The 26,003-nt window shown below is 57.5% G+C and overlaps 1 protein-coding gene across 2 annotated transcripts; it reads right to left on the reverse strand.

Moving 5' to 3' along the window:
• Positions 1–740: 740 nt before the first annotated feature.
• Positions 741–25,445, reverse strand: NUDCD3 (NudC domain containing 3). Of its 2 annotated transcripts, none has more exons than XM_005496515.4 (6): positions 24,958–25,445; positions 23,972–24,264; positions 11,054–11,186; positions 6,817–6,960; positions 2,300–2,488; positions 741–1,773 (listed from the first exon to the last, which is right to left on the reverse strand). In XM_005496515.4, exons 1-6 carry the CDS (start codon positions 25,147–25,149, stop codon positions 1,663–1,665), a joined length of 1,062 nt encoding a protein of 353 aa, XP_005496572.1. In that variant the 5' UTR covers positions 25,150–25,445; the 3' UTR covers positions 741–1,662. The 2 variants fall into 2 exon arrangements, with proteins under 2 accessions (XP_005496572.1, XP_074415069.1); XM_074558968.1 differs by having other exon boundaries at positions 11,054–11,183; positions 24,958–25,290.
• Positions 25,446–26,003: the final 558 nt, after the last annotated feature.

Below are 26,003 nucleotides of genomic sequence, written 5' to 3' on the forward strand. Positions count from 1 at the left end.
ACAGTGCGGGGGATACACAGGGGCCGCCCCGGAGGGCAGAGCAGCCGCAGGGCCGGGGGCAGCGGCGTCCCCCGCCCCGGTGGGTGCCTGGGTGGGTGGGGGGGCGCGGGCGGGCGGCGGGCGGCTGGCGCTGCCGTTGCCATGGGGACCGCGGGTGGGCGGTGGGGGGCCGGGGGGGCCCGGTGAGCGCATCGGCACCGGGAGATGCCGGCACTGGGGTGGGTGACACCTCGGGCGGGGGCGGCATCCCCAAAGCACCCACCGTGTGAAACCCAGCCAGCCGTGGGGATCCCAGAGCCACCCCCCTGCCCCACGGACACGAAAATCCAGCGCCTCTCCCCAGGGATCTCACACCACACCCCGAGGAGTCCGAAATCTAGCCCCTCTCCCCCGGGATCCCACATTCCAACATCCCCGCACCCAAGTAACCCCATAAATCCGGCCCTCCTTCGGGTATCCTACGCCCAGCCCCTCCCAGGGATGTCAGAATTCACTCCCTCCACCCCCACGAGTCCTATATCCACACCCCGAAGGACCCCCAAATTCCACTCTCCCCCAGGAATCCCATATCCACCACAACACCCACCCCAGTGTCTGGAGCCCGTGCTGGCAGACAGACAGACAGACAGACAGACATACACCCTGGGCTCGGTGTCCCCGTCCTTGTCCCCTAAGCAAGGTGATGCTGGAGAATCAGGCACACTCATCTCCCCTGATGGCACCGAGTCACTCACAGGCCCCACGGTGACATGTGTTTATTGCAGGCTGGGGGTGAGGGGTGGGCAACGGGCCGGGGACCCCCAGCCCACACACCCCTGGGGGAGGGCTGGTGGAAGCTGTGAGAGCCAGGCTGGGCTTGCTGGGGCCTCCTCTCCCAGGCAGACCCCACTCTCAGACCCCAAAGCACCATGCCAGGGAAACCCGTATGTTTCAGGGGCTCCTGCCCAGCTGCTGGCCATGAGGGGTGGGCCTGCAGCCCCCCCAAACGCCAGTGCTGTGGGGATCACCCCTGCTGCTCTCTGACACAGGGGGAGCAAACCCTAGTGGATGGCTGTGGCCTCTGCCCACTCCCGGGTGTCCTGACCCCATCCAGTGAGGAGGTGAAGGAGGGGGAAGCCAGGAGAAAACCTCCCCCAGGGCAGCACAGCCCCCTTGGGACACCCTGGAGTGGGGTTGGCAAGAGGATTTGGGGGTGCCAGGTGGGCAGGGTGCTGGCAGAGGCAGCCAGGGGCAGGCTTCTCCATCCCCACTGCCCATACCCAGCACTCATCTCCACCTGTGAGGGGCAAAGCTGCCCCGTGCCATGGCAGGGAGGGCTCTGCATCCCCAGAAACCCCAAAAGCAGTATCCTCCTCCACCAAAAACAATAACTATGCCACCCAACGCGACCCAACACGCTCCCTCTATTCCAGAAAAACATGGAGCAGCTCGAGGTGAGGGGAGGGGAGAGGAGGGGAGGAGAGGGGTCCTGGTGCCCAGGTTGCCGTGGTGACAGGATGTAAATCTGCCCACTTCCTCAGGCTTCCCCTCACAGCACGGACAGGCTGGCAGCGTGGATCAGTGAGTCCCGGGCACTGGAGCTGGCTGGGAGGATCCTGGTGGGCATCCAGGGGTGGGCATGTCGCCTCTCCCTGCTTTATTTCTCAGTTGTTTTTGCCACTGTCAAAACTGGACGGCGCCGGGGGAGATGTTGAACATGGAGGGGTCGAATTTCTGGCCACGGAACGGCGAGCCCTCGGTGTCCCAGCCCTTCTTTAACATCTCATGCACCTTCTGCAAAGAGGCGTCCGTCAGCTCGAGGTGACGCCACGCTGCTCGCCGCATCCCCTGCTCTCTGCAGCTCATCCCACGGGCCCTGGGGCTGCGTGGCCACCTGACCCATGGGAAGGGGTGTGGGCAGCAGTGCCCCTTCCTGCCTGGCTGGCAGTGGTCCTTGCCAGGGGCACACACCATTTCTGTGCCCACACAGCGCCCAGGGCAGCACCAGGCAGCTCCTGGGTCGGGCTGAGCCCAGACCCATGTGGGTGCAGCCCTGAGTAGGGCCAGCTGGGGAAAGAGGCTCAGGGATGTGGGGCCCACCCCTGGTACGGGGGGTCTTGGTTTACGGGCACTTGCCAGGGTGCCAGCAAGGGGAAGGCAGGAGTGCATGGCAAAAGATTGATCAGCAGAACCTGACCCTCCCCAAATGTTAGTGTGGGGGGACACATGAAGAGCTCTGAGATGGAGCAGAGCCATGGGGTCCCTTTTCCTGCGGATGGGACCCTTGAAAGGCCGGTGGCACAAAGTAGCCAGCACCTACCAGCTCATGGCTCTGGGGCTTGCCCTGCAGCTTCTGGTGGTAGTCAAAGGTGAGGCGATCCAGCACAGCGTGCTCCTCCTCGTCCACCGTGGCCATGGAGCGCTCCTTGTTGATCTTGTCGATATCGATCTGCTCCTCGCCCTCCAGGATGGCATTCCACCAGTACTCATCCCCCTTGTTCAGGCTGATCTGGGGACAAGCTGTGGGTCAGCGAATGGGGAAAGCAGCCCCTGTCCTGCCCAGGATGTGGCTGGTACCCCTGCCCACCTCACAGCTCCATGGCAGGGATGCAGAGCTCGGCTGACAGCAGCATGGCGCTTGCCCACCAGTGGAAGTCAAGCTCACACTAATCCAGCCCCACAGCTAGCAGAGGGGTGGCATGCTTGTGCCTCCCTCCCCCAGCAGCCAAAGGCTTTGCACAACCCTGCTGTGGGTCCCCACAGCCCCAGCGCACGCCCCGAGGATGAAATCTCGGCCCACGCTACAGCTCAAAGTTGGGACCAGTGTCCCCCAGCAGTGGCTGGGGGTGACACTGGCCTGGGGCCACACGGCCGACACAGCAGCAGTGGCAGAGCCCAGCACTGTGGGATGAGGAGGCTGTGTCTGGCGGAGTGTGGGGTCAGGGACCCTGGTGTGGCAGTGCAGCCATCTTGCCTTTCCCTAACCTAACCTAGAAGGAACCTTGGCCTCAGCTCCCCTGGCTCTGGCTGGTGGGTGGCAGCACGGGGGGCAGAGGAGGCAAGGACATCACCTGCTGCTCTGTGCCACCCCTGCTGACTGCCAGCACCTGCTTCCCGTGGCACCACAGCTCAGCAGCAGCCCCGGAGGGATGGACAAGGACAGGGGATATCTCCCTGCTCCAGCCAACACCCTCAGGGGGAAAAGCCATCCTGATGGCAGTGCCTTGAACAGAGCTGGCTGGCCAGCAGGGCTGTGCCAAGGCCAGCACGGGGCATCCTGCAACGGCAACTCCAACTTGCTTTCAGCTTTTCCAGGAAGAGTGGGCTGCTTCCTCCCATTTTATTTTAGCACTAATCCCAGTAGCAGGGCAGATTTATGGCATTCGTCGGCCTCTGCAAAATCATCAATAAAGGCAGACAATACAATTTGCTCAAACCTCCCAGGAAGCTCAATAGCTCCGGAGGGGAGAACATGGACAGCCATTCCTGTTATGGAGCCAAGCTTCTCCGTGGTGTGAAGAAAAGGAACCAATTAATACAGGAGGGGGTGGCTGGGGTTTAATTCTTCTGGGAGAGCAGAGCCGGTAAAATATTCCAGCTTGGGGAAGGCGTTAGTTTTTCCAGCTAGACAGGCATGCTTGTTCTCTTTTTAATTGCACAGTTCCACTTTGGAGGGGAGGGAGAGCCACCGAGGGTTTGCTCCTGGGCTTCCCAACCCTGGGTGGGCAGGTGGGGGAGCCCCCAGAGCATCATCCTGAGACAGAAAGCAAAGTGAGGGGCAGCAGCCCTGACTGTCCGCACTTGCAGCAGGAGCACCCTTCGGGCTCCTCAGGTTTGGAACAGGAGGGATGACCCCATGATGCTGCTGGCAAGCTGTGAACTTCCCCAGTGAGGGCTCCCAGCAGTATGGGGAGGGCAGGGCTGAGCACCATGAACTGTATCCCCTCAGCCTCATGGCTCACAGGATGGCAAGCCAAGACTGCAACAAACGTTCAAGGCAGGACTTGCTGACAAAAGCCCAAGCGTGGAAAACAAAGGCTGAGAGGAAGAGAAAAAGAGAAGGAATGGGAGAAAAATCCTCCACAACGAAAATAATACCAAAAGGAGTTGTGCACAACACCCTGTGGGGATTGCTAAAAACAGCGAGGTTATTTTAATCTCACTTTCAACAAGCAAGCGAGGGTGACAGAGAAGGGAGAGCACAGGGATGACACCCAGGACCAGGGTACCCATGCAGCATGCCACAGGCAGGGGCACAATCCTGGGACAAAATCCTGACCAGGAGCAATGGACAGGCCCCCCCGCCATGTCACCAGAGCACTGAGGAACAATGCCAGCTGGATGCTGCTGCCGTGCACACGGGTGTGCCAAAGGATGAGATGAGAATCATGTTGGTGTCAGGCTGGGCTCCAGCTGGGAGAGCTCCATGGAGCAGGAGGCGGAAGGCAGAGTGGTCTCTGAATGCTGGTGAGGGGAGTTCTGAGGCTGCTGGAGTGTGAGTGACATAATGAAGATGATATATGAATAAGAACACCAGGCAGGATGGGGGAAGCAGAACTAGGATGGGTTGTAAGGCAAAAAAATCTCCCCATGATAAGAGCTGGAGGAAAAGGGAGTCTGCTGGTGGCACGGCTGTGAATGGCATCCCAGAAGGGAGCTGGGAGGAGGCCAGGGAGGCTGAGGACAGTGAGAAAGCTGGTACTGCAGCCACCTGAAGAATCTGGGGATCTTGATGATCCCTGACACACCCTGCAAGAGGACACAGGACTCAACAGCCTCTCTGCACAGAACTGAGACCTTTTCAGACAGACAGGATCAAGCAAGAGATTCCACCTCCTTGGCACCAAGACCAAGTTCTGCTGCAGGGATCACCTCAATTCACAGACCACGAACATGCAGCATGGACAAGGCCACCAAGGTGCCCCAAGCAGTGCCCAAAGAAGGCAGGATCTCCTTGGACTACCCCAGTGCTGGCACTGGGTGAGTTCAGTTTTGGCTACATCCACACCCTGCCAGAGAATGCCACCCCTGGGTCCCACAGGGAAGCCAGGCAGCACCTTGCAGCTTCTCGCAGGAAGGAGACAGCCCAACTGCTGCATTTGGAGCTCACAGGGAGCAATGGGGCACAGAAAGGGTCCATATGCCCCATAAGCCCCAAATAAACCCCGATGGCCCCATTCGGGTGCTGAATGAAGCAATGCCTTCCCACAAGGGTGGGTGTCCCCTGATGAATGAATCGGGAGGAGGCGCAAACCACTCCTGGCTACTCAGCGCATGGAAAAGGAGCTGCTCTTGGGCGAGGATTACTCACTCTGCTCCAGTTACCTTACAATTCTTCAAGCGAGATCTCATCCCACCATCAATATGTTGGCAGCCAGCTGGAGATCCTCACAAGCCTGGGCTTGTGCTGTTCGAGGCAAGAGCCAGCTCTGGGGCTGGGGGTGACAGCCCCCTCTGCTCCCCGCAGCCGCTCCGGGAGGCACCGAGCCGTGCCCAGACTCTGACGGGCACTCAGGAGACACTGCCTCCCTTGCTGATGCTGGCAACACCCACCAGGGACTTCCAGGCTTCCGTCCACACTGTGGAGCAGACACCCATTGGGCCACCTCCTCTTCAACGGGTTCATGCCTTTCCAGGATTATTGCTTTGTCCCAGATCAGCTAATTTTCAAGATGTTTAGGAATATTTACAAAATGCAGGCTAAGGATGCCACTACCACATCCCTTCAGTGGCCTAGCAGCATCAGAGAAGCTCCTCTCCCTTTGCAGGGACCTCACTCAACCTTTTGGCACCAGCCTGTCACTCGAGGTACATCCCTGTGGATCAGCAGTGGTCGGGTGGCACTGTGCAGCCTCCCCAGACACCATTCATGGGATTCCTGACTCTGGCAGCACATTTCCACTCCATTTTCCACTGTGAGGGCTTGGATTTGGGTGCTCATCTGCTGCCACCCTTGTGCTACAGGGAGAAAGGCTTAGAGCCAGCTCGTTCCCTTCCAGGAGACAGCACGTGTCCTCTCCTGGGTCTCACAACAGCTTTGGTACTCCTGAAACTCTCCTGGAAAAGCCTCTGGGTGGAAAAGGATAGGGCAAAGATGGTCACAGGTAGCAAAATCCTGCTCCTAGCACAATCCTGGCCCCCAAACTGGCATATAAACTTTGGAAACTGTTTGACACTCAAGATCCCAGGGTGAAGGGCAGAACTCCTGCAGCAGCTCCAGCTGTGAGCACAGCTGAACTCACACCCTCAGCCTGAACATCTAGAGCACTTCAGAAATGAGGCTTGGGGCTGGGAACCCACCAATAACACATAGCTGGGCATCAGCTGCCCTGAGACCTCCTTGACAGGGATGATTTGGGACAACAGACCCACAGCAAACCACAGGCCCGCTTGGAGGCAGAGGAGCCACAGTGCCCACCTCAAACAGGGCAAGGACAGAAAGAAATGGTGAGGAACAGGCACCTGCCAAGATGCTGGGGCTGGAGTGGGGCCAGGAGAGTTGGAGGGCAGGGTCAGCACGGCCAGGTGTGCAGGACCAGCAGTGCCGGGCAGGGCCCCATGCTGGGATTGAGGACAGAGACCACCCTCAAGTGATGGCTGTGCTGCCTGCCCTCAGCTGGAGCTGGGGACCCCTTTGCCCAGCCCACACCCTGATAGGCAAGTCAGGAGTAGGAGGCAAGGCACAGCACACAGGCAAGGGCAGCATGAGCCAGAAGTTGGACAGGCAAAGCCAGACACATCTAGAGCTGGCTCCAACTTCCAGCTGCTCCAGTTTCCTGGGTTAAGCGTGGCAGAGCTGCGAGCCAAGCAGACACAGCTGGTGTAGACCACCCTTACCAAAATACACTTCCCAGGCTCCAGGCTCCACAGGGAACTCTCTGTGTTGATCTTGTGGGTGAGCTTCCCTTCCATGAGGACGTGTTGGCTGCTTCCCTCCAGCACTGCTACACGAATGGCACCACTGCTGATATCCACAGACACCTGGAAACAGAGACAGACACAATAATCCAGAAGGCTCCTGCTTCCCTTCTCACTGTGCAAGCTGGGGTTTGGGGTCAAGTGCACTTGCAAGGGGATAAGAAAGAGAAGAGCTTCCAGTCCTGTCTGTAGCAACAGGGTGAGAATCCCACTGTTCTCTCACAGCAAAGAACAACAGTTTGGGGGAGAGAGGGAACCTCCTCAGGGAAGGAAAAGCAGTACAAACCAGCAATCGGGGAGACCCCTGAAGAACTCAAGGCAGCTGGTTCTACCCCGTGCCTCAGTTTCCCCTCAAAGAAGACCAGTAATGCTACAGGCCTCCGAACAGCATTCAAAGGTTGGACATCTACTCGCTGTGAGAGAGCTCTTTAGGGTTTGCCTCTCTGCCACTATGCCAAGCTGGGTATGAGTGTGTGTGATCCTGATAGCTGAGCAGGGGCTGATAGTGTCAGGGTTCCTACACTAGGGCTGCAGTCGGTCATCCCCTATTTGCTGCACCATGCTGAAAGCTTGCTCCTTGGCTCTGCTTCTGCTGCTGGAGGCAGCCCTGGGCTGAGCCCAGGCCTCCCGTCGGGCGTGTGAGGAGGGGCTGTGTGCAGGAGGAATGCTGCAGCACGCTTTCCTGGCTCCCTGCTACAGGGGCAGCTCCATCCCCAGGAACGGGGCCAGCGCCCGCCCACAGCAGCCATATGGGGAACCCTGCTCCAACCTGCCACGCAGGTGACATGGCTGTCCCCCGGGGAGACAGAGGCAGGCTGTGAGAGGCACGCAGTTCCCTTGGTCTCTGTGGAGACCATATGTTCTCTCCTGTCCCCTCCAGCCCTGAGGTGCCACCAGCAGAGCCCGCGCCAAGCCAGGGGATGTGGGGAGGACCTGGCTGGGAAGGGGCAGGATTGTGGCCTCCTGCGCTGGCCCGAGAGGAGGAGACTGCAGTGAGATTTGCCTGCATTCTCTCCCAGAGTTCCCCCAGATCTTCCTCCTGCTCTGCAGATCTCATTTGAAATGTTATTACATTATCCATTACCTAGGAGACTTCCAGCAGCTCACTAGCTCCACGCAGGCAGAAGACAGGCAGAGCTGCTCCAGCCAGCGAGGGAAGGCGGCTGTGTGTGACTGATGTCACCAGGGTACAGCCCCCAAACCTGCTGTGTGCTCCGGCAGGGGCACAGGAGGCCCAGCACACACAGCACAGGCACTCAGCTCCAGTGGCAGCTGGCAGCAGGACCGTGCTCACAGGGGACTGGGGATGGGACAGGAGGATGGCAGAGGACAGCAGGCTGTCACCTGGCTGGGATGAAAACACCTACAGAGGAGGTGCTCCCTCCATGGAGGAGCTCCCTCAGCCCAATGCTGACACCTTACTGCAGAGAGGCAGGGGGATGAGGCTCTGCCCTCCACCACCTCCATCTGCTCAGGCTCCTGGGTGCAGGGACAGAGCTACTGGTGCTGGCCCACAGCACAGGACAGGGCCTGCCCAGAAAGGACCAAGGAGAAAAAGCCAAGGTGACTCCTAAGCTGGAGACATGGCAGGCACAGGTCTGTGGCAGGCATTGTGTCTGTGGGTTCTACATGGACAAAAACAACCAAATGTGAGAGGGTTTTATTCACAGGTGGCTGCACAAGGTATCTGGTGGGACCAAGGGACACCTTTTAGGTAGCTCTGGGACCAGCAATGAGTTGAGAGAGGGAGAAGAGAAACCCAAATGGAAGAAGTCTGGGAAGACTTCACCTGGCCACTTTGCTGTGCAAGTAGACAACATGAGAAGCCATTCCAACACTGCTTCTACCTGCACCTAGCAAGAAGGCCCCACCCAGCACAGCAGCCCCCCAGGAGTAGGGACAGGGGCAGCACATGCCCTGCTGGAGAGCCCCTCCATGCAAGGAGGGACATGTTTGAGAGGACTCAGGTGTGCACAAGGTGGTACCTGTGGACAGCCCTCACCTGGGGAAGGCCAAGAGCAACCCACAGTACTCAGGCAGCTCTGAAGCTTCCTGTGCCTCCCCATGCGCTCCCTGCGAGCACCTCTGCTTCCCAGAACACCTGGCTGCCCCCAAGGAAAGCCAGCTCTTGTGGTGTGCTGTGGCCTTTTCACCACAGTGATTTCTGTGCACACCGCATGCCCACGCCCACCCATGCAACTCAAACAAGCACATACAAACTGAGAGAGGAATCAAGCTTGTCTCCTTTTGAGTTCAGCAAAGAGAGAGGCCTGGAGTCATCATCTCTGTTTGAGTGCTCAGATCCATGGGCCTCTGCTGCGCCCCCAAGTAGATCAGAGCGGGGGGACCATGGGGGAAGATGCTCTCACCTACCCAATCACCCATTCCAGCTCCAAGGACACCTGAGCTCCAAACAAGGAAACCTTAAGCTCACCAGAGCAAAATGTGCCATAGCAACAGCCTGAAACCCAAAAAGTGTCATAAGGAAGACTGTGAGCAACATTAGAGTTGGGTGCACTCTGAACTCAGGGACCAAATGCGGAAATTTTTTATCTTGCCTTGGCAGGCAGAAGTCAAAAACCTGGTAATTTTTTTAAAATGTGAAGCTGTCTGAATGCAAGAGAATGTTGCTCTTGTGCAAGTACCCATGAACATGTCCAAAGTACATGTAGCTTTTAAATTGCTCTGAGTCCTCCTGCTCTGGCCAAAGCCCCAGCCTGTCTGTTCTCATTCCCTCAAGGCTGGGAATACACAGAATCATTTGGAAATGGAAACTCAGCTGCCAAGAGGAGCCCCAAGAAGGATGGATGAACAAAACACCAGGAAAGAGAGTGCGAGGAGAAGGGAAGTCCAGCATCTGAACAACCAATTGCTTCGAGAGGGCAGTGTGGGCAAGTACTGGAGCAAGGGTGGGCAGAGCCATGCCACGGGCACAGGGGAAAGGGGTGCCTTAAAGCCCCTCTACCCCTTCTGAGGTGCAGGGACTCTTCCACAGCCATGGCACAGTCTTGAACCAAGGAAAGGTGAGGAAACCATATCCTGTCTCCACTCTTGTGAGCTCCTGCAGGCTCCTGAACCTCTCCCTGGCCAAGGATGGAGCAGACAGAGCCCTGTGTGGGGTTTTTGGAAAGAACACAACTTCCCTGGCCTGGAGGAAACTTCCCTAGTCAGGGAGAGGAATCGTGACCAAAGTTTGATGCAGAGGGATGAAATATCCATCTGGACACCCCAGAATCCTTTCAAGAAACACTCTGGGTTTGTTTTAGAGACCCACTGGGAGAGATGCATTTTCCTGGTGCCCTGCTGTGCTTGTGACAGCCGTGTGCCCCCTCACCCCTCTGGCCTGGGCTGCTGCTGCTGCTGCCAGTGACATTCCTTGGCATGCTGAGGAGCTGTGTAGGCTGAAGCGAGTGACAAACTCCAGCGTGCTCCTTTCAGCCACCCTGGAAGCAGAGAAGAGCAGGAGGTGGGGGAGCACAGGCTTCCCAAATGGAAAAATACAGAGGGAAGGGCAGCATTTGGGAAAGAGTTCTAGCTCCAGCTAAGGCCAGCCATGGGCACACTCCCTCTGGGTCCCTGACCAGGAGGGAACAGAAGGGGTGCAGGAAGAACAGCATGAGCACAAGCAGAACAGGGGAGTTCCTGCCTGAGCCAAAGACAGGAGAGACCTCTCTGTGCATGAAGCCAGCCAGGAGGAGGGGCTGGCCCGCAGCCTCCTCCCCAGGCCGGCTCCCTTCCATCTAGAGCAGGTCAAGCCACACAGGGGCTGTGCCTGATCCAGCTCCCCAGTGCCAGAGGAGCCGTTCCAGCAGCTCCTGCTTCCAAACAGAAGGCAGAAGACACTCAGAGCCAGAGGAACAACTGAGGAAGGGCATCCATCCCCAGCCAGGCTCCAAAACACACGTGTGAGTATGCAGGTAGTGGAAGCAGAAAGAAAAAGCACAGAAGGGGTGAGGCAGTGCCAGGGAGCCTAGCTGAGATGGAGCAGAGGACACTGCAGCACAACAGGAACACGGACAGGCTGTGATCTCAGTCCTCACCAGACTCACACTGTGGAACATGGCACAGCCACATCTTGGTGCTTCAATACAAAACACGGTCTCCCAGGAAAGCTGTGCACCCAAATGCTACAGAGACACCACTCACATCACTTTACCTGCTTGCCTTTGACAATGTGCTTGGGCACAGGCACTTTAATTTCCAGGTCACTGTAATCTTGGGACCAGGTGTAATTCTCTCGCACAGCTCCGTTGTAGCTGTCGGGGTTTGTCTGGAACTGCTCCTGTCTGCTGTGTGGGGAGAAAGGGGACAGGTTAAATGTCAGAAAGATCTGAGCCTGGAGAGAGCAGGAAGCCTGAGAACAGCATGCAAGAAACCAAAAGGGAGGGCATAGCTTCCGCTCGGTCCTCCTAGAGCATCTCTCCCTCACTGCTGGCTCTATGGAAGGCAGCAGGTCCAAGGAAGCAGCCCCAGGACAGAGGGACAACAGCCACCCTGCCCACTGTGGGTGATTCACAGTCCCATCTCCCCAGTCTGCTGCAGGGACAACAACCTTGCTGAAAGGACAAGTGCTGAGACACACGATGGTTTGGCTGCCCAAAAGGTGCAGAGTTGGCCCCCAGTATGTCCAGAGCACCTTCCTGGCCACCTCTGCTCCAGGGCAGAGCTCCTTGTTCCCTCCTCTTCCCATCACAGCTGGAGCAGGGACACTGGCACGTGCTGGGTGTGAGCTGTCCCCCAAGACACTGTCATGGCTGCAGAGGTGGTGGCCTATGGTTGTGACCTGAAAACACAGCATTGGTTCTCCTCACCCTGATTTTAATGTTTGGGAAAACCACCAGCTGTTATGAGCAGGGCAATTGCTCACAGAGAGGGGATGGAGCTGGGGACCAGGATGCCTCAAGAACCATCCCAGGGTGCCTGGACAAGTGAATGAGTAACACTCTGAGCACAACACTGCCTCTTTCAGCTGCGGAAATGCCAGAAAAGCTGAGGAGATGGCTGTAGGGGTAAGATGGAGTTTATCATATCAATAAGCAATAACCAATACTGTGTTTCCAGACAAGAAAGGAGATCATCACACCTATATCCCTTTAAACTGCTGGGCTGGGGATATATTCCACTGAACCCTCACAGAGAGGGCTTTCAAATAAAATCAAATCTCTTCTAAAGATAGCTGTGGTGCTAACAAAAGGCAGAGTTATTTTAAAATGTTTTGATACCCACCTAGGCTTCAATGTAGAGCTGGATAAACATGGGGGTCAGGGACTTACATAAAGGGGGGGCTGGTGAGGAGCAGCCCCCGGGCACAGACAGCTTTGGGGAGCCTATCTTCCTGTGCCCCTCTCCCCTCCTGGCACCTGCACTCTGGGGGGGCCCTCACCCGCACGGAGTGGGGCTGGCTGCAGCAGCACAGTGCCCTGAGGGTTATGTAAGAGCCATCTATTTAAATTAAATTAGGCTGTAAGACAGCCGGAGGGGGCTGTCGACGTGGCAGCACCTCCCCAATTTTTTTCTCTATGGTTTCACGGGGTGCACCAAGGGTTTCAGCTGCCCTGCTCCACAGTGCACCGGGGTGGTTCTGATCCACTCCCAGACCCTGAAGGCGCTGCTGGCACTGGCAGCTCCCAGGCTCCCAGCCTCTGCTGGCCATTTCAGGGGGCATCGCTTCATTTTCGGGCATCTTGGCCTTGGCTGGCAGTCGCCCATTGGGTGCCCATTGCCATGGAAACAGGGTTGGCATGGCAGCAGGCTGCTGCGTTGGCTCCAGCTGTCGCTTCCCAGCCGCCCCCGGACTGGAGGAGTCAAACGGCTGGAGGGCGAGGAGCCCAGCGCTGCCGGCGGCCAGGGGCTGGGCTGGCAGGGTCTGCAGGGCTCGCCCCCGCGGGAAGCGAACCTGCTGAAACGCACAGGCATCGCCCCACGCATTGGCTCATGCGTCCCCTGGTCTCCATCTAGGAACGGCCCAGTGCTGGAACGCAGCCTGGCTCTCAAGGCACAACTGTCTCGGAGACCACTCTGCATCAGCCTCTGGCAGGGAGGAGGGTCTGTGCAGCCCGGGGCAGCCTGGCTGGTTGAATGCCCTCACAAGATGTTTACCCATGCTGTGGCATCTGCCGAGGCACGGCACAGCTTCATGGGACTCCTGCCCTCCATCCAGGCTGGCCACAAGGCCACACGGTGAACCAGAGGACAAATCTGACCCAATTTCACACCCAGCTGGGCCTTTTTCCTCCTAAGAGAGTGTTTCCTTCTAAGCAGTGTTGGCCACTTTCTGTTCTTCTGTGACCTTCAGGGGCAGCAGCATGGAGGGGGTTCGACACCCCACACTCCCACCTGCCCCACCCTTCAGTTCTCTGCAGCATCCCTCCATGACAAGCCCAATTTTCTGGCTCAGTGGCCACGCTGACCAAGGCACAGCCCAACCTGGCTCCTCCCAAACCTGCAAGCAAGCCACCTGGAGGAAGCTGGGAATTGCCACCCCAAGTGTCAGTGGCTCCTTGCAATCACAAAAGAACCAGACAAGAACCATCAAACAGCTGTTTCCCCCGGCCTGTTTCCTTCAGCCCTCTCCTGGGAAAAATTCAAAAGGGAGCAGGAGGAGGCAGTGGGCATATGCCCAGCCAAGGCTCGTGAGACCAGATGCAGATCATCAAAGGTGGGAGAAATGCACTGATACAAAGGCACAAACAGTGAGATGCCAGCTGCAAATGCCACACAGCCTCAGCATGGATAAAACCAGCAATCACTCACTGTCACAAAGCCACCAGGTCTGCTCTGGATGTGCCTTCTCCTCAGCAGAGAGAGCAGATCCCAGCCAGGCAGTTCTGGATAGCCCCTCTGGGAGATTACCAAACGCAATCGCACTGCCTACGAGGGCACAGGTGGACTCACCAGCCCCACAGCCATTGTTAACTGTGCAACAGGGAAACTGAGGCAGGACTTGCTCTGTCCAACGTCTCTCTGCACAGCATAGGGACTGTGGAGGGGACAGCAGCCTTACTCCCAGGCCAACTGTCCCTGTGGGACAGCTCTGTCCTTCCCAGAGCTGCTAGAGTGCCAGAACTGGAGCACGGCCGGTTGAAGGAGGGACATGTCACCACCACCTCTGCCATCACGTGCAGCTCACTGGACAAGCTCAGCCTCACTGCCTCGGCCCTGCAGCCCCTCAACCAGCTTCAGGGGGAGAAGTTCTCCCTGAAGAGTGCCTAAACCTCCCTCCAGCCATGGCTGCTTGTCCTGGGGATGCGAGATCCCGTGCCATCACTTCTCCACTCCTCTCCTCCCCAACTCCCAGTCCAATTCCCTCCAGGTGTTTACCCAAGACACCACCAACCTCTGCTTCAGCTCTGTTTCCAATGTTAAAAATTCATGCATGGGCTTTGTACCCCTGAACAGGATCACAGGGGGACTTGCGAAGCCTGGATAATTTCACTGCCAGTGTAACTGCCAGCTCTGGAGCCATGGAGGATGCAGGGTGGTGAAGTCAGGCCGCAGCCTTGTTAGGCACTGCTGACAAACGGCTGACAGCTCTACCACCTCCTGGAGCAACTCTTCCTTTCCTGGACACTTTCCAAACAGATCTCTGCCTGGTCCAACTGTGCTTAGCACACACCAGTGGCACTCCAGAATTGGACCCTGCTCCTTGGCTGGGAGGCAGCTTCCCTCACTGTTCACAGGAGACGGCTCTGGCTCACAGCAGGCTGGGCCAAGCCATGCCACCACGCCGGAGGTGGCTCTCCTGGCCAAAAGCATCTGTCACGTTGTCTCAAGAGCACCACTGTGCAGGGTGTGAGAGAACCTCCTGCACCAACACCACGGTTCCTGCTCCCATCCCAGAGCCAGCAGCTGAACAGAGAGGTCAGATCCAGCCCACAGTGTGGGCTGGGTGGTGATTGTCCAGCAGTACAGCCACTCTTGGTGTGATGGTCACTCACCAGACTGCCTGAATGCCTGCTGGGCTGGGGCAGGTGGTGGCAGGACTGAGGGGAGGGAGGGTGACAAAGCACCAGCTTTTAAACCCAAGGGTTTGGCACTGCATGCACTTGGCTGCCGGGTGGTGGGGATGGTGGGGGTGGGTCTATGTGTTCTGTCTTGTTCTATTTTTGCTCGCAATGTGTCATTTTGGGGGAGGTGAAACCTTTAACAATGCACCGTCGAGAAGCAGCCGATCTGTTCCCCACTCCTCAGAGCCACATGGCGCAGCCGCTGCATGTCCCTGGCACTGCAGCCACTCCCTCCCTACACCCTGGGCAGCCACACAAGGGGATGGCACTCCCTGAGAGGTGGCAGTGCTGTCCCTGGTGGACGTGCTGGATGTCAAGCCCCATACACAGATTCCTGGGCATTTCTTGCTCCGGGATTCCCAGCTCCATGGGTTGGTGACGCACGATGAGCTGAGCAATGTGGAAATGGCAACAGCAATCCTGGCTCTGTGGACAGTCAGCTGAACACGTTTCTGTCCTTGGAGCTCAACAGCTGCAGCACCAACTCTGTGAACACAGTGCTGGACACAAACAAAGAGCAGGAACCAAACACACCCAAGGATCTGGTTGGTTGAGCTGAGAAGAAGCATGTCAGCTCACTGAGCTCCTCTTCACTGAGGAGTTTTGGTGCAAGCATGCAGAAGTTGAGAAAAAGTATGAGGAGCAGAGCTGGGAAAGTGTCATGGGAAGGAACTGATATCTCATAATGCCAATGGACCCCTTTTTTCCCCCATAAGAAGGAAAAAATTCCAAGGATTTTGAGAACAACTCAACAAAGGTGATCCTCTCAGCCTGGAGCAGTTCAACTGCAGGTAGCACAGGGCTGCTGGGAACCAGCACCATGTCAGCAATAGCCATCCTCCTGCTGTGGCAGCACTCGGGTCACCCTCCTAGGGTGGCCCATCAGAGCCCTGGCAGCCTCCAGGCATTCACTCTACCACAAATCCCTGCTCCCTCCTGGGGAAGCTCCTTGCACCACACCTGCATCCTGCCCTCCCAGCACTAGCGGGGCTGCAGGCAGCCCAGCAGGGCAGAAACCACAGAGCAGTGCCACCTAGGCAGGCAGGCAGGCGGATGGCAGAGCCCATTCTGCAACGCTGCAGAAAAGCCACGCTCACCCAAAAACACCAGCACACACAATACAATACAGATTTACTGGAATACAGATTTCCAGAACTTCTGCCTACTAGCCTTTCAGATGAGAACCAAAAGTGCTCAAGATACAGGAAGGTCTGTGCACCCCAAAAAGCTCCTACCAAGCTTCAGCTAAAGCCAAAAAAAAAAAAAACCAGCTTCTAAGATTTTGAAGAGGGTAAAGTGTGTCCTCTGCTCCTCAGGGCTCCAGTGTGGGCTCTGTAGCAACAGGTAGGGAATCCAGAGGTTTAACCTCATCAGAAAGCTGCATTCCCAAAGCTGCAGGGACTGTGGGCACAGAAAATCCCAGCTTTGCACTCCTTCTGCAAGCAAGCTGCAAAGGAGTCTCACTCCCACCTCCAGATTTAACATCTTTTGGCATCAAAACATCGGGACAGTTGCACTTTCTGTCTCTGGGTTCTGCCTGGGAAGTGCCAGGGTAGGAAAATGTAGACTGCAGCTCCCGGACCTTCGTTGGGGTCCAGGAGGCACCCAGGGCTCCTCAAAGGCCTCTCTGTACCACCACTTCAACTAATGAGGGCTCTGGCACAGCATTAAGCAAGCTGAATGCCAAATCCCTTCCTTTACAGTTCAAGTCACACTGCAGTCAATAAGCTTCAGGATCCCCTCTGATCCCCTGTGATCCATCCCCTCCTCTGTGACACTCCTTGTCCAGCAGCAAGCTCCAGTCCTGAGCAGCAGTGGTCCAGGGCCCTCCCAATCCTCAGGGTTTCTTCCAACTCATGTGTATTTGGTTTGCTGGAGAACCACCCAAATCCAGTTTTGGAAAGTCTTCTTCACCCCCAAAGTGGGCAGAGGTCTGTCAACAGTTCCCCGTAGCCCATTATCCCTGGGGTCCTCAGCACACATCCCCAGGACTGCACTGTGCAGCTTGATGATCCTGCTCTCAAAAACACAAAGTGAAAAATACAAGCCGGCGCCTTCCCCCTCCCTCTGAAACCTGAGGCACAGCCTAGCCAGGAAGTGCAGCCCAGGCTCAAGCCTGCAGTGCCCACGACCAGCCTTACAAGGACCACGGAATCATGGAATTATTTCGGTTGGGAAAACCCTCTGAGACCAAGTCCAATTGTGTCCCCAGCACCGTCAAGGCCACCACTAACTCGCGTACCCAAGTGGCAAATCTGCATGTTTGTCAAACTCCCCAGGGATAAGTACTCTATCATCATGGCCCTGGGCAGCCTGTGCCAGGGCTGGGCAGTCCTTTCCATGAAGAAATCTTCCCAATATCCAAACCAAACTCCCCTGGCACAACTTAAGGCTGCTTCCTTTTCTCCAGTCCCTTGTTCTCTAGGAGCAGAGCCAGATCCTCTCCTGTCAGACAGTTGTCAAGAGTAAGAAAATTCCTCCTGAGCCTCCTTTTCTCCAGGATAAGCCCCTCCAGCTCTCTCAGCTGCTCCCCATGTGACTTGTACTTCAAAGGTCACCTCACCTTCAGGAAGCCTCAGAGCTTCAACTTACCACCAGGCTGGGACCAACAACCAAAAATCAAGCCCATCAGGACACATCCCCCTAGATTCCATTGTGTCACCAAGCCCAGGTGACACAGTGGGAAGGGGTCAAGGCTCCTCCCGGGTACCAGGTGCCCACATGATGCCTTTGCTGCTCTACCCAGCAGCCAACCAACAAATGCACCTGCCTCCTCTGCATCTGGAGCCCCCACCAGCCCCACCGAGCTGCTCTGCCCCCCTCCCTGCCGGGGGAGAGCCCTGCTCTTCTCCAAGCTGGCTCACTTCAGGAGAGCTCCGAGCCTTCCCTTTTGCATCCCGAGTTATTTACAGAGCTGTTCCACAGCGCCAGCTTACTGACATTAGGCAAGTGGAAATGCCACCACTGGCTTGCAGGAGAATGCTGGAGTGCTGGCACCAGGGGGCTAAATTTCACTACTGCTGGGATATTTAGGTCAAGGACAGCAGGACGTGCCACCGTCTGGAAAAGACCCCTGGGATCTTTATTGTTTGCAGAGCTCATACAACCTTGGGCTTCAGAGATCTCCTGAGGGAGAGACCTGCACGCAGCCAGCCAGGCTGCCCTGGCAAAGGGGGATAAGGCCAAAAGAACCTAGTGGGATCGAGCTGTGGGAATAGAGGACAAGGTGGCCTCTCAGACCCCTGCACCATCAACAGAACCTGGCCCAGTCCAGATAGTTTTCCATGTTAGGCCCCTTTTGGTGAACACTGCAATATTAAACCAAACAGTGATTGCTTTTTTACCTAAGAATTGGGCACATGCTGTCCCTTGGTTTCCAGCCCTGGGATTTTCTGCTTGTTGAGAGAAAAATTTATAGGTATTAATTTAGTTATTTTTGGTCCCAGGACCTAATTTTGGAGCTCAGTACCTTGGTAGGGCAACCAAAAGCCTTAGCAGTTCAGTGCAGCACAGGGAAGCTGGCACTCTGCTGCTGATCTCAGCTACCCAACTGGAGGGGCCTGGTTCTCCATGAGAACACTGGAAAATTGGACGCTGACTGCTCCTCATCATCTAATAATAACCCCTCCACAGGGCTGAAGGACCAAGTGTTTATAAAGGCACTGAGCCACTCTGTATCCGGATAGGGTGAAAGCACAGAGAAAGTATCACTGCACCGCTCATTCTGTTCTTCTGCTCTTCCCCCAGCATCTGCTGCTGATGGAGACAGGATATGGGGCCAGATGGAGCTCGGCTGTATCAGGTCAGGCCGTTCTCTGAGCTCTGTCTGACTCCTGCTCATGACAGGCCTTGGCCGTGCTGGAGGAATTCCCTGTGCACAGCCCCACGTGCATAAGAGGAATCGGAACCAGGACAGATTCTCCTTAAATATGGATCAAGATCAGCTCCTTTCTAGGTCAGGCTGGAAAAACAGCATGGACTCTGAGGTGAGCTCATCAGGAAAGCCCATGGGGGCAGCGGGGAAGGAAACCAGTTTAACTGGCTTCTGGTCTGGACAGTCCCAGACAAAACTGCTGAGCACCTAAGGGTTCCCCTCCCTTTGAGAAAGCTTGGGACAACGCAGTATCTGAGTCCAACAAAACCAGCCTTGAAGTTAGCAGCATGCAGGAACAGCTCCTCTTCATAGCCCTGCTCCCCCAGAGAGGGTGACCAGGAGTGAAATTCCTGTCCCCGGCACCTCAACGAGGATGCAGCCATGCCAGGAAGCCCATCCTGCAGGCACCTCACAACAAAATGCCATCTGGGCTTCCAGCAAAGCCAAGCCGTTGCTAAGTTGAGTTAGACTCACACAAGCGCCTCATGGAAATTTCCCAGAGCACTGCTGTGTCATCCGAGGGATGCTCCCAGTGTGGCCACAAAGGGTTAACTCCAGGTGGCCAGGGGTCTGGGAATGGGAGTGGTGGGTCTCAGGAGAGAGCTGGAATGTCAGGAGTTAGCTCACCAGATTAATGCATTTTGGTTCAATCTAGCCAGGGAGTACTGCAGGAGTTTTTGTAGGTCACTGCTGAGCCCCAACTCCCCTCCCAGGGACAGCAGAGCAATGCCAGGTAGAGCAGCCCGGTGGGGGGCTCACCTGGACCAGGTGAGTGGGGCACCCAGCATGGCCAGAGCTCTGCTTCTCAGCAGCAGCCTGTCTGCCCTCCTCCTTGGCATTGACACTGTGTGCACAGAGTGAGCAGAGCCCCTTCCCCCGTCACACGCTACAGAACACCTGAAGGGTCTCCTCCAAGGAGCCATGAAGAGCCCCCTCCTCACCTCAGCCCACTCCTCTTGCTGCCCCTTTTCTCTCCACACCACAGAAGGTGAATGGCTGAGGCCATAGACACCCCAGGGTTTCTGCCCTGCACATTGCAGTGCCCAGCAGCAGCCAAAGGGTTCCTCAGGAATGAGGCACTTGCACATCCTCCTGGCCCCACCTGGCATGGTGTTCTGTGCCCCAGAGGCCCTGCTTCCTGGGTCCACACCCAAAGATCCTCCTCTCAGAGACCTCACCTGCCCAGATCATCTCTAAGGCACAGACCAGAGCTGCCCCATTCTGAGCACACCTGGCTGGAGCACCTGGGAGAGACACAAGAGCTGGAGGGAGAAACACATGAAGGTGAGACATTCACCATCGTGCACAGGCTTCCAGGACTGCCCTTCCCAGCCTCCTGCACCACCTCCTACCCACACTTGGAGTAAGAGAAGGGACTCACAGGACAGGGGCATGAGAGCTTCCCCCCAGTTCACACTGGGAGAAAGCAAGGAGCAGAGGGAAGCCAGGAACCAAAGTCATAAAGCACAAGCACAGGCCGGGCTGCGCAGTGCCACACGTGGGCTGCCAGGCTCTATTTTAAATGCTGTGTGGCAAATATATGCAGGATGGAATCCAAGCTGGGGGAAGGGGAGGGTGCTGGGCAGCAGAGGTGTTCAAAATTAGGAGCTGAGCTCAGGCAAGGATGGCTTCTGGGAGCAGATGGGGGAAGAGCCAGAGCTGGGACTGTGCAGCTGCAAGGCGAGGAAGAGCAGCCCCGTGGTGAGGTGCGAGGAGGGCAGTGTCCTGCTGCCCTCCTGGCAAGGCAGGGACAGCAAGAGAGCTGCCACAACTGGGGCAGCTGCAAGAGGAGCCTGGCTTCTTCTGTGGCATAGAGACCTCTGTCCCTTTGGCACAGCTCTTGGCACAAGTGTCACCCCAAAGACACCTCAGTCCTCGGTGTATTTACACCAGCTGCTGCTGGGTGATCTGGCACTGCAACGTGCAGCAAAAAGGAATTGATTCACCTGCCTTTCACAAGTGAGGGAGTTGGGGAGACCTGGTGGAGCCCCAGGCTGAGCCCTGAAAACCTCCACACCTGCAAAACTGGCTTGATTCATCTGGATCAACGCTGAAAAAGCTGCTACCACCTCGCTGTGCTTCATAAGATGTTCCCAACCAAAAGCCCAGCACCCGGCGCAGTGCGAGGCTCTGATGGGAGCTGGCAGATCTGGGATGGTACCTGCCCTACATTTCCAGAGCCATCAGGTTGACAGAATGAGCAAGTTTTTATATAGCTTCTAGTGGCAGCGGTTTTCTTCACCAGCGGCTGGAGGGGCGGGGGGAAGCAAGGGAGATGGAAAATATTTTTGTTTAAGCTCTTTTCTGCATTCCTGCTGCCAGAGTTGTGCATTACTCATGCGCCCCTCGTAGCCAGGCTGGTAGCTCTGGGTTTTGCTCAGAAGGAAGGGGCTGTGGAGAATTAAGCAGTTGGTTAAATTATTAATAGTCTGTCGGGGGGTGCCCGCCCGGCCCCCATTGCCTTTCCGGGGGCTCCAGTGCCCCCCAGAGGCATCGAAACCAACTACAGCGGGACAAACCGCAGGCTCCCCTGCCCTCCTTCAGCCCGCACACAGGAGCCCCCTGCTCCTGGCCTGGAAACCACGAGACTCCTGCGACTGGGACAGGGTCACCTGCACTGGGTCTCACCCACCACGGGTTTAAAGTGGGCGGGCACCAAATGGGCTGCAGGTGTTCCACCCCACCAGCAAGTTTGGGGTGGTGGGAGCAGTAGGAGAAGAGGGAGAAGAGCCCACTGGGGAGGGCAGAAGTTGCAGTGGCAGCAGCAGGGCACCTCCTATTCGTGGCAACACCCAGGGGAGAGCTGCCACGCAGGGCTTGGTGCTCAATGCCACAGCTGCAGGCTGCAGAACAGCTTCTGAGCGTGAGGTCTGACAGGGGCCAAGCTGCAGCAGTGCCAGGACACACGCAGAGGGTGGCGCTGGCAAGGGTTGAGTTTTAACCAGGCTCTCAGCAGACACAGCGGAAACCATCCCTCTTGGCTCCACCACACTCGCTGCCAGACCAATCCTGCTCTCACACGAGCCCCCACCTTCCTTCCAGATCCCTCCAGTTTCCTTCCTGCGGCCCTGACGTTTGTTTCAGGCAGCTGAACTCTCCTCACACCAGCTGCTGCCCCACAGCCAAAGCCCTGAGGTGAAACTTCTCGGGGCAAACCACAACAAACATGGCCTGAACAGGGACAGGAGCAACTGGCACTCAGCCCAGCCCAGCTCCCTCTGCTCACAGCTTCACTGGGCCTCCAACCTCTCCCTCTCTTCTCCTCTGGGAGAAAGCTGGGCTGGACACACCCAGGTCTCTGCTGTGCACTCTGGCAGGGCTTTCTCTGACTTGCTAATTTTGCCCAGGGATTGGTGTCAGACTGGCAGCCCCAGAGAAAATCCACCTTTACCAAGAGAGCTCCAGCACAGGCATTGCAGATGATTTCATTTTTGGCTTTTGGCTTATTTTTACCCCGTGGGATGCACATCAGTTACACACAAGCTCTTTCTCCTCCTCCACTGGGCCATGTGACTCAGCAGCCACATTGCCTGTCCCCTTTCCCCCTCCCTGTGGTGGCCACTCCAAGGCTCTTCCCCAGCACAGCTCCAGCCAAGGCTGCAGAACCTGACTCCGCACTGTCCTAGAATAATGCAATCATGGAATACCCTGAGCTGGAAGGCACCCACGAGGATCATTGAGTCCAACTCCTTGCAGAGGACAACCTCAACAATGCCACCATTTGCCCAAGAGCGTTGTCCAAATGCTCCTTGAGCTCTGGCAGCCTTGAACACAGAGCCTGTTCAAGCGCCCAGCCATCTCCTGGGGGAAGAACCAAACCTCTTCACTCCTGCCACATATCATCCCACTCTTCCCAACATTTTGGTCCTCAGACTGTCCCTTCCATATGCCAAGGCATATGGAATATGCCCCAAAGTCTGAGCTCTGAATTCTCTATCCCCCTTACAGGATTTGGGGGTCCTCCAGTGGTCCACTCCTTTCAACAGCTTGCTCCAAAACTGGCTGGGAGAAGGGACCTCCAGCCCAAGCTTCCCTCCTCACCAAGCACCAGGGGACAGCAGGGACGAGGCACAGCAGAGCCCCACACAAGGTCAGGACCATTGCGGGAATCAGAGAGGGTTGGCACAGCCACCACACGGGTCTGGCCACAGAACACACCAGGCAGGGGAGGAGGAGATGGAGTCTGCCCAGCCAGCTCACAGCATCACCCCCGACCCGGTCAGCAAAGAAACACAGCAGTGTGAGCATCAGCGAGGCATGAGGGCCCTGAGGAAGGGCTGGGCAGCTCTGACCTGGCTCAGGGTCAGGGTGATGCCAGGGAAGGAGGAGTGGAGCCTGTACAGGACCTGCATTCAGGTTTAGAGGGGCCATGCTGGCCCTCCACAGCCCACAGCTTGCTGCTCAGCAGAGCCAGACTGGGAGTGTCCCAGAACCTGTGGAAAGACTGTGACACAAAGACATTTCTGCACAAATGGAGGCTGCTTGGCACTGCTGGAAAGCTACCAAGCTAAAGAGAAAACTCTGCAGCACTTGCTTGATCCTCAAAGCTGGCCCTGCTCTGAGCCAAGGGCTGGGCCAGAGACCTCCAGAGGCCTCTAAAGCCCTTTGGTGCTGCAGCTGCCAGGCCTGCCAGCAGGTAACTCCCAGGTACTGCAGGTGTCTGTGCACACTCACGGGTACTGCAGGTGCCTGTGCCCACGCCCAGCATCAACCTGCAGGTATTGCAGGTATCCATGCACACTCACAGGTATTGCAGGTGTCTGTGCACACTCCCATGTGGCTTCTGGGATGTCTCCCAACATGCCAGGGAGTCCAGCACTCACAAAAATGCTGCAGGACTTCCTCATGAGCCTTAGCAGGTGCTAGAAAAGGGACAGTGCAGACCAGAACCAGTTTGTGGAGGAGCTGCATGGCCCAGCCCAGCTTTGTGGGGCCATGTACAGGATATGCCACCTCTCCTGCTCAGAGCAGAGTGGGAACCACCACAGGACAACAACTGCTGCCCTGCTGTGGGGAGTTACACAATGCCTCCAGCCTTGGAAGCCTGCAAGGGAAATCCTCACAGCCTCCCAAAGGGCTGAGTACCTGCACAGCAAAGCCAAAACCCAAAGAGGCTGTGCGGGGAACAGTGGATGCCCTGCCCAGGGTTCTGCCTCCCCCCACCAGGAGCATGAAGAGAGTGAGAGAGCCTTACGTGGGCAGCTCTGCTGGGGCAGCAGCCCCTGGGGGCTCCACTGGCAGCAGGCTGGGGGCCGCAGCACCCTGGGCTGCAGCTGGCTCCTGCGTGCCTGCAGCTTCCCCAGCATCTGCTGCTGGGATGTGCTCCGTTGTCTCCACCTCGATCTCCTGAGCTGCAGGACACAGCTTCACCCTCTCAGCGGCTGCGGCTGCCTCCTCTTCCTCCTCCTTCTTCCTCAGCTTGGCCTCGAGCTCGCGGCGCCTCTTCTCATCGTCCTGCCTGGCCATGCGCTCGAACACGCGGAACGCCTGGGGGGAACAGCAAGCACAGGCAGCAGCACAGTGAGCAGCACTGCCCAGACAGGGACAGGAGCAGTATCACACGCCTGGGCACCTGCTCCTTCCTGCCCCGCCTCTCTCTGCACCACACACCCACCCCGAGCTGCTGCAGTCACCACAAAAACAGCTCAAAAGCCCTGGGGGCATTTTGGAATTGTTTCTAGGGTTGTGTTCTCAGAGCCAGCCTCTCCCTGGCCTGGGAAGAGGGCTGGTTACTCCAGGGAAAAGCAGAGCAGTGAGATTCAGCTCTTGGCTGGGAGGGGGCTCCAAGGAAGCCTCCCGTTACCCCATATTCCAGGCTCACCCGGGGACCATTGGCAAGCCTGCACTCAGACAAAGTCTCCAACAGGCAGGCAGGATAAGCTGGCCCGGGAAAAGCGGCAGGACAGCTGAGCTAGCACTGCCTGTGCCCAGGCAGACAGGTGCAGGAGATGTGATCCCAGCAGAGGCAATCCTAGCCCTCAGCTGGCCTCCAGCCCAGCCTGCCCAGTGCAGCTGGAGGTCAGACGTGACCCACAACTGCCCGGACCTAACCCCGCGGCCGGCCCGATACCAACACCGCCCAGCCGGGGAGACACGGCCCGTGCGGCTCGGCTCCGCGGCAATGAGAGCCCCGGCCGCCGGCAAGGCCAGGCCGCGCCATCCCCCGGGCCCCGCCGGTACCTGCAGGGCCATGGCCTGCGCCGCGCCGGGCGGGAAGCCCAGGCGGTCCCCGGGCCGCAGAAGGAGCCGGTAGAAGTCGGTCTTGCGGTAGAGGAAGCCGAAGAGGATGCGCAGGAATTCCTCCACGTTGCCCACATGCTGCAGGATGCCCAGCAGCGCCTGGTCGTACATGTCAGTGAGCGCGGCCTCCATGGCGGCCCCGGGCCCGCTGTCACGGCAACGGGTTCGGCCGCACTTCCGGTCCGCCCGGAACCCGCCCCGCGCACATCTATTCCGGCCGCCGGGAGGCCCCTCCCGCCCCCTGAGGGTTCCCGGGCATTCCCGGTCCCCGGTGGCACCGCTGACACCTCCTGGCGCCTTCCAGCAGCGGCAGCGGACGCTCAGATCCCGCGCCCTGTGCCCCGGTGTCCCGCTGCCCGTGCCCTCCGTGTACCCCGTGCTCCCGGCCGCCCCCTCCCCTCGCCATTCCGGGCTCTGCCCGCGGCGGGGCGGGGCTGCAGCTCCCTCTCTGCGCCTGCAGGTGGCGCCGAACCACGCCGCCGCCGCTCGGGGGCGGGGCCAGGCCGGGAGCGGCACCGGGAGCGGCGGGGGAGCGGGAGCGGTTCCCGCGGCAGCGGCTGCGTTCGGGGCGGGGGGAGCTCCCGAGCCGTTCCCTCGCTCCGGTCCCGCTCTCTGGCCCGGTGACCCCCGCCACTGTGACCCCCCCCCCCACTCTGGCCCGTGGGTTCATGCAGCCGTACAAAGTCCACAAAGGTCCTGGGACGCACCGGATCAAAGCTACCGAAACCAAAACCGGTTCCGTCAGCTGCTCCCCTTGATCAGCACTGCGACCATCCAATAATCTTTATTATTATAATAAATAATTATTATTTATTATATAAATAAATATACTTATTTAATTATTTTAATAAATAGAGAGACGGTGCGCTCCGTGCTGCTGGGATCCAAGGTCAGCCAGTTTCCTCCCAGTTTCAATCTCAGCCCCCAAGTTCTGTTTCCTTTGCTTTCCTGAGCGTGCTCCTTACTCCCTGAGGGGCCGAGTGAGC

Source organism: Zonotrichia albicollis, chromosome 26 (genome assembly GCF_047830755.1).
Source record: "Zonotrichia albicollis isolate bZonAlb1 chromosome 26, bZonAlb1.hap1, whole genome shotgun sequence".
Classification (NCBI taxonomy): Eukaryota; Metazoa; Chordata; class Aves; order Passeriformes; family Passerellidae; genus Zonotrichia; species Zonotrichia albicollis.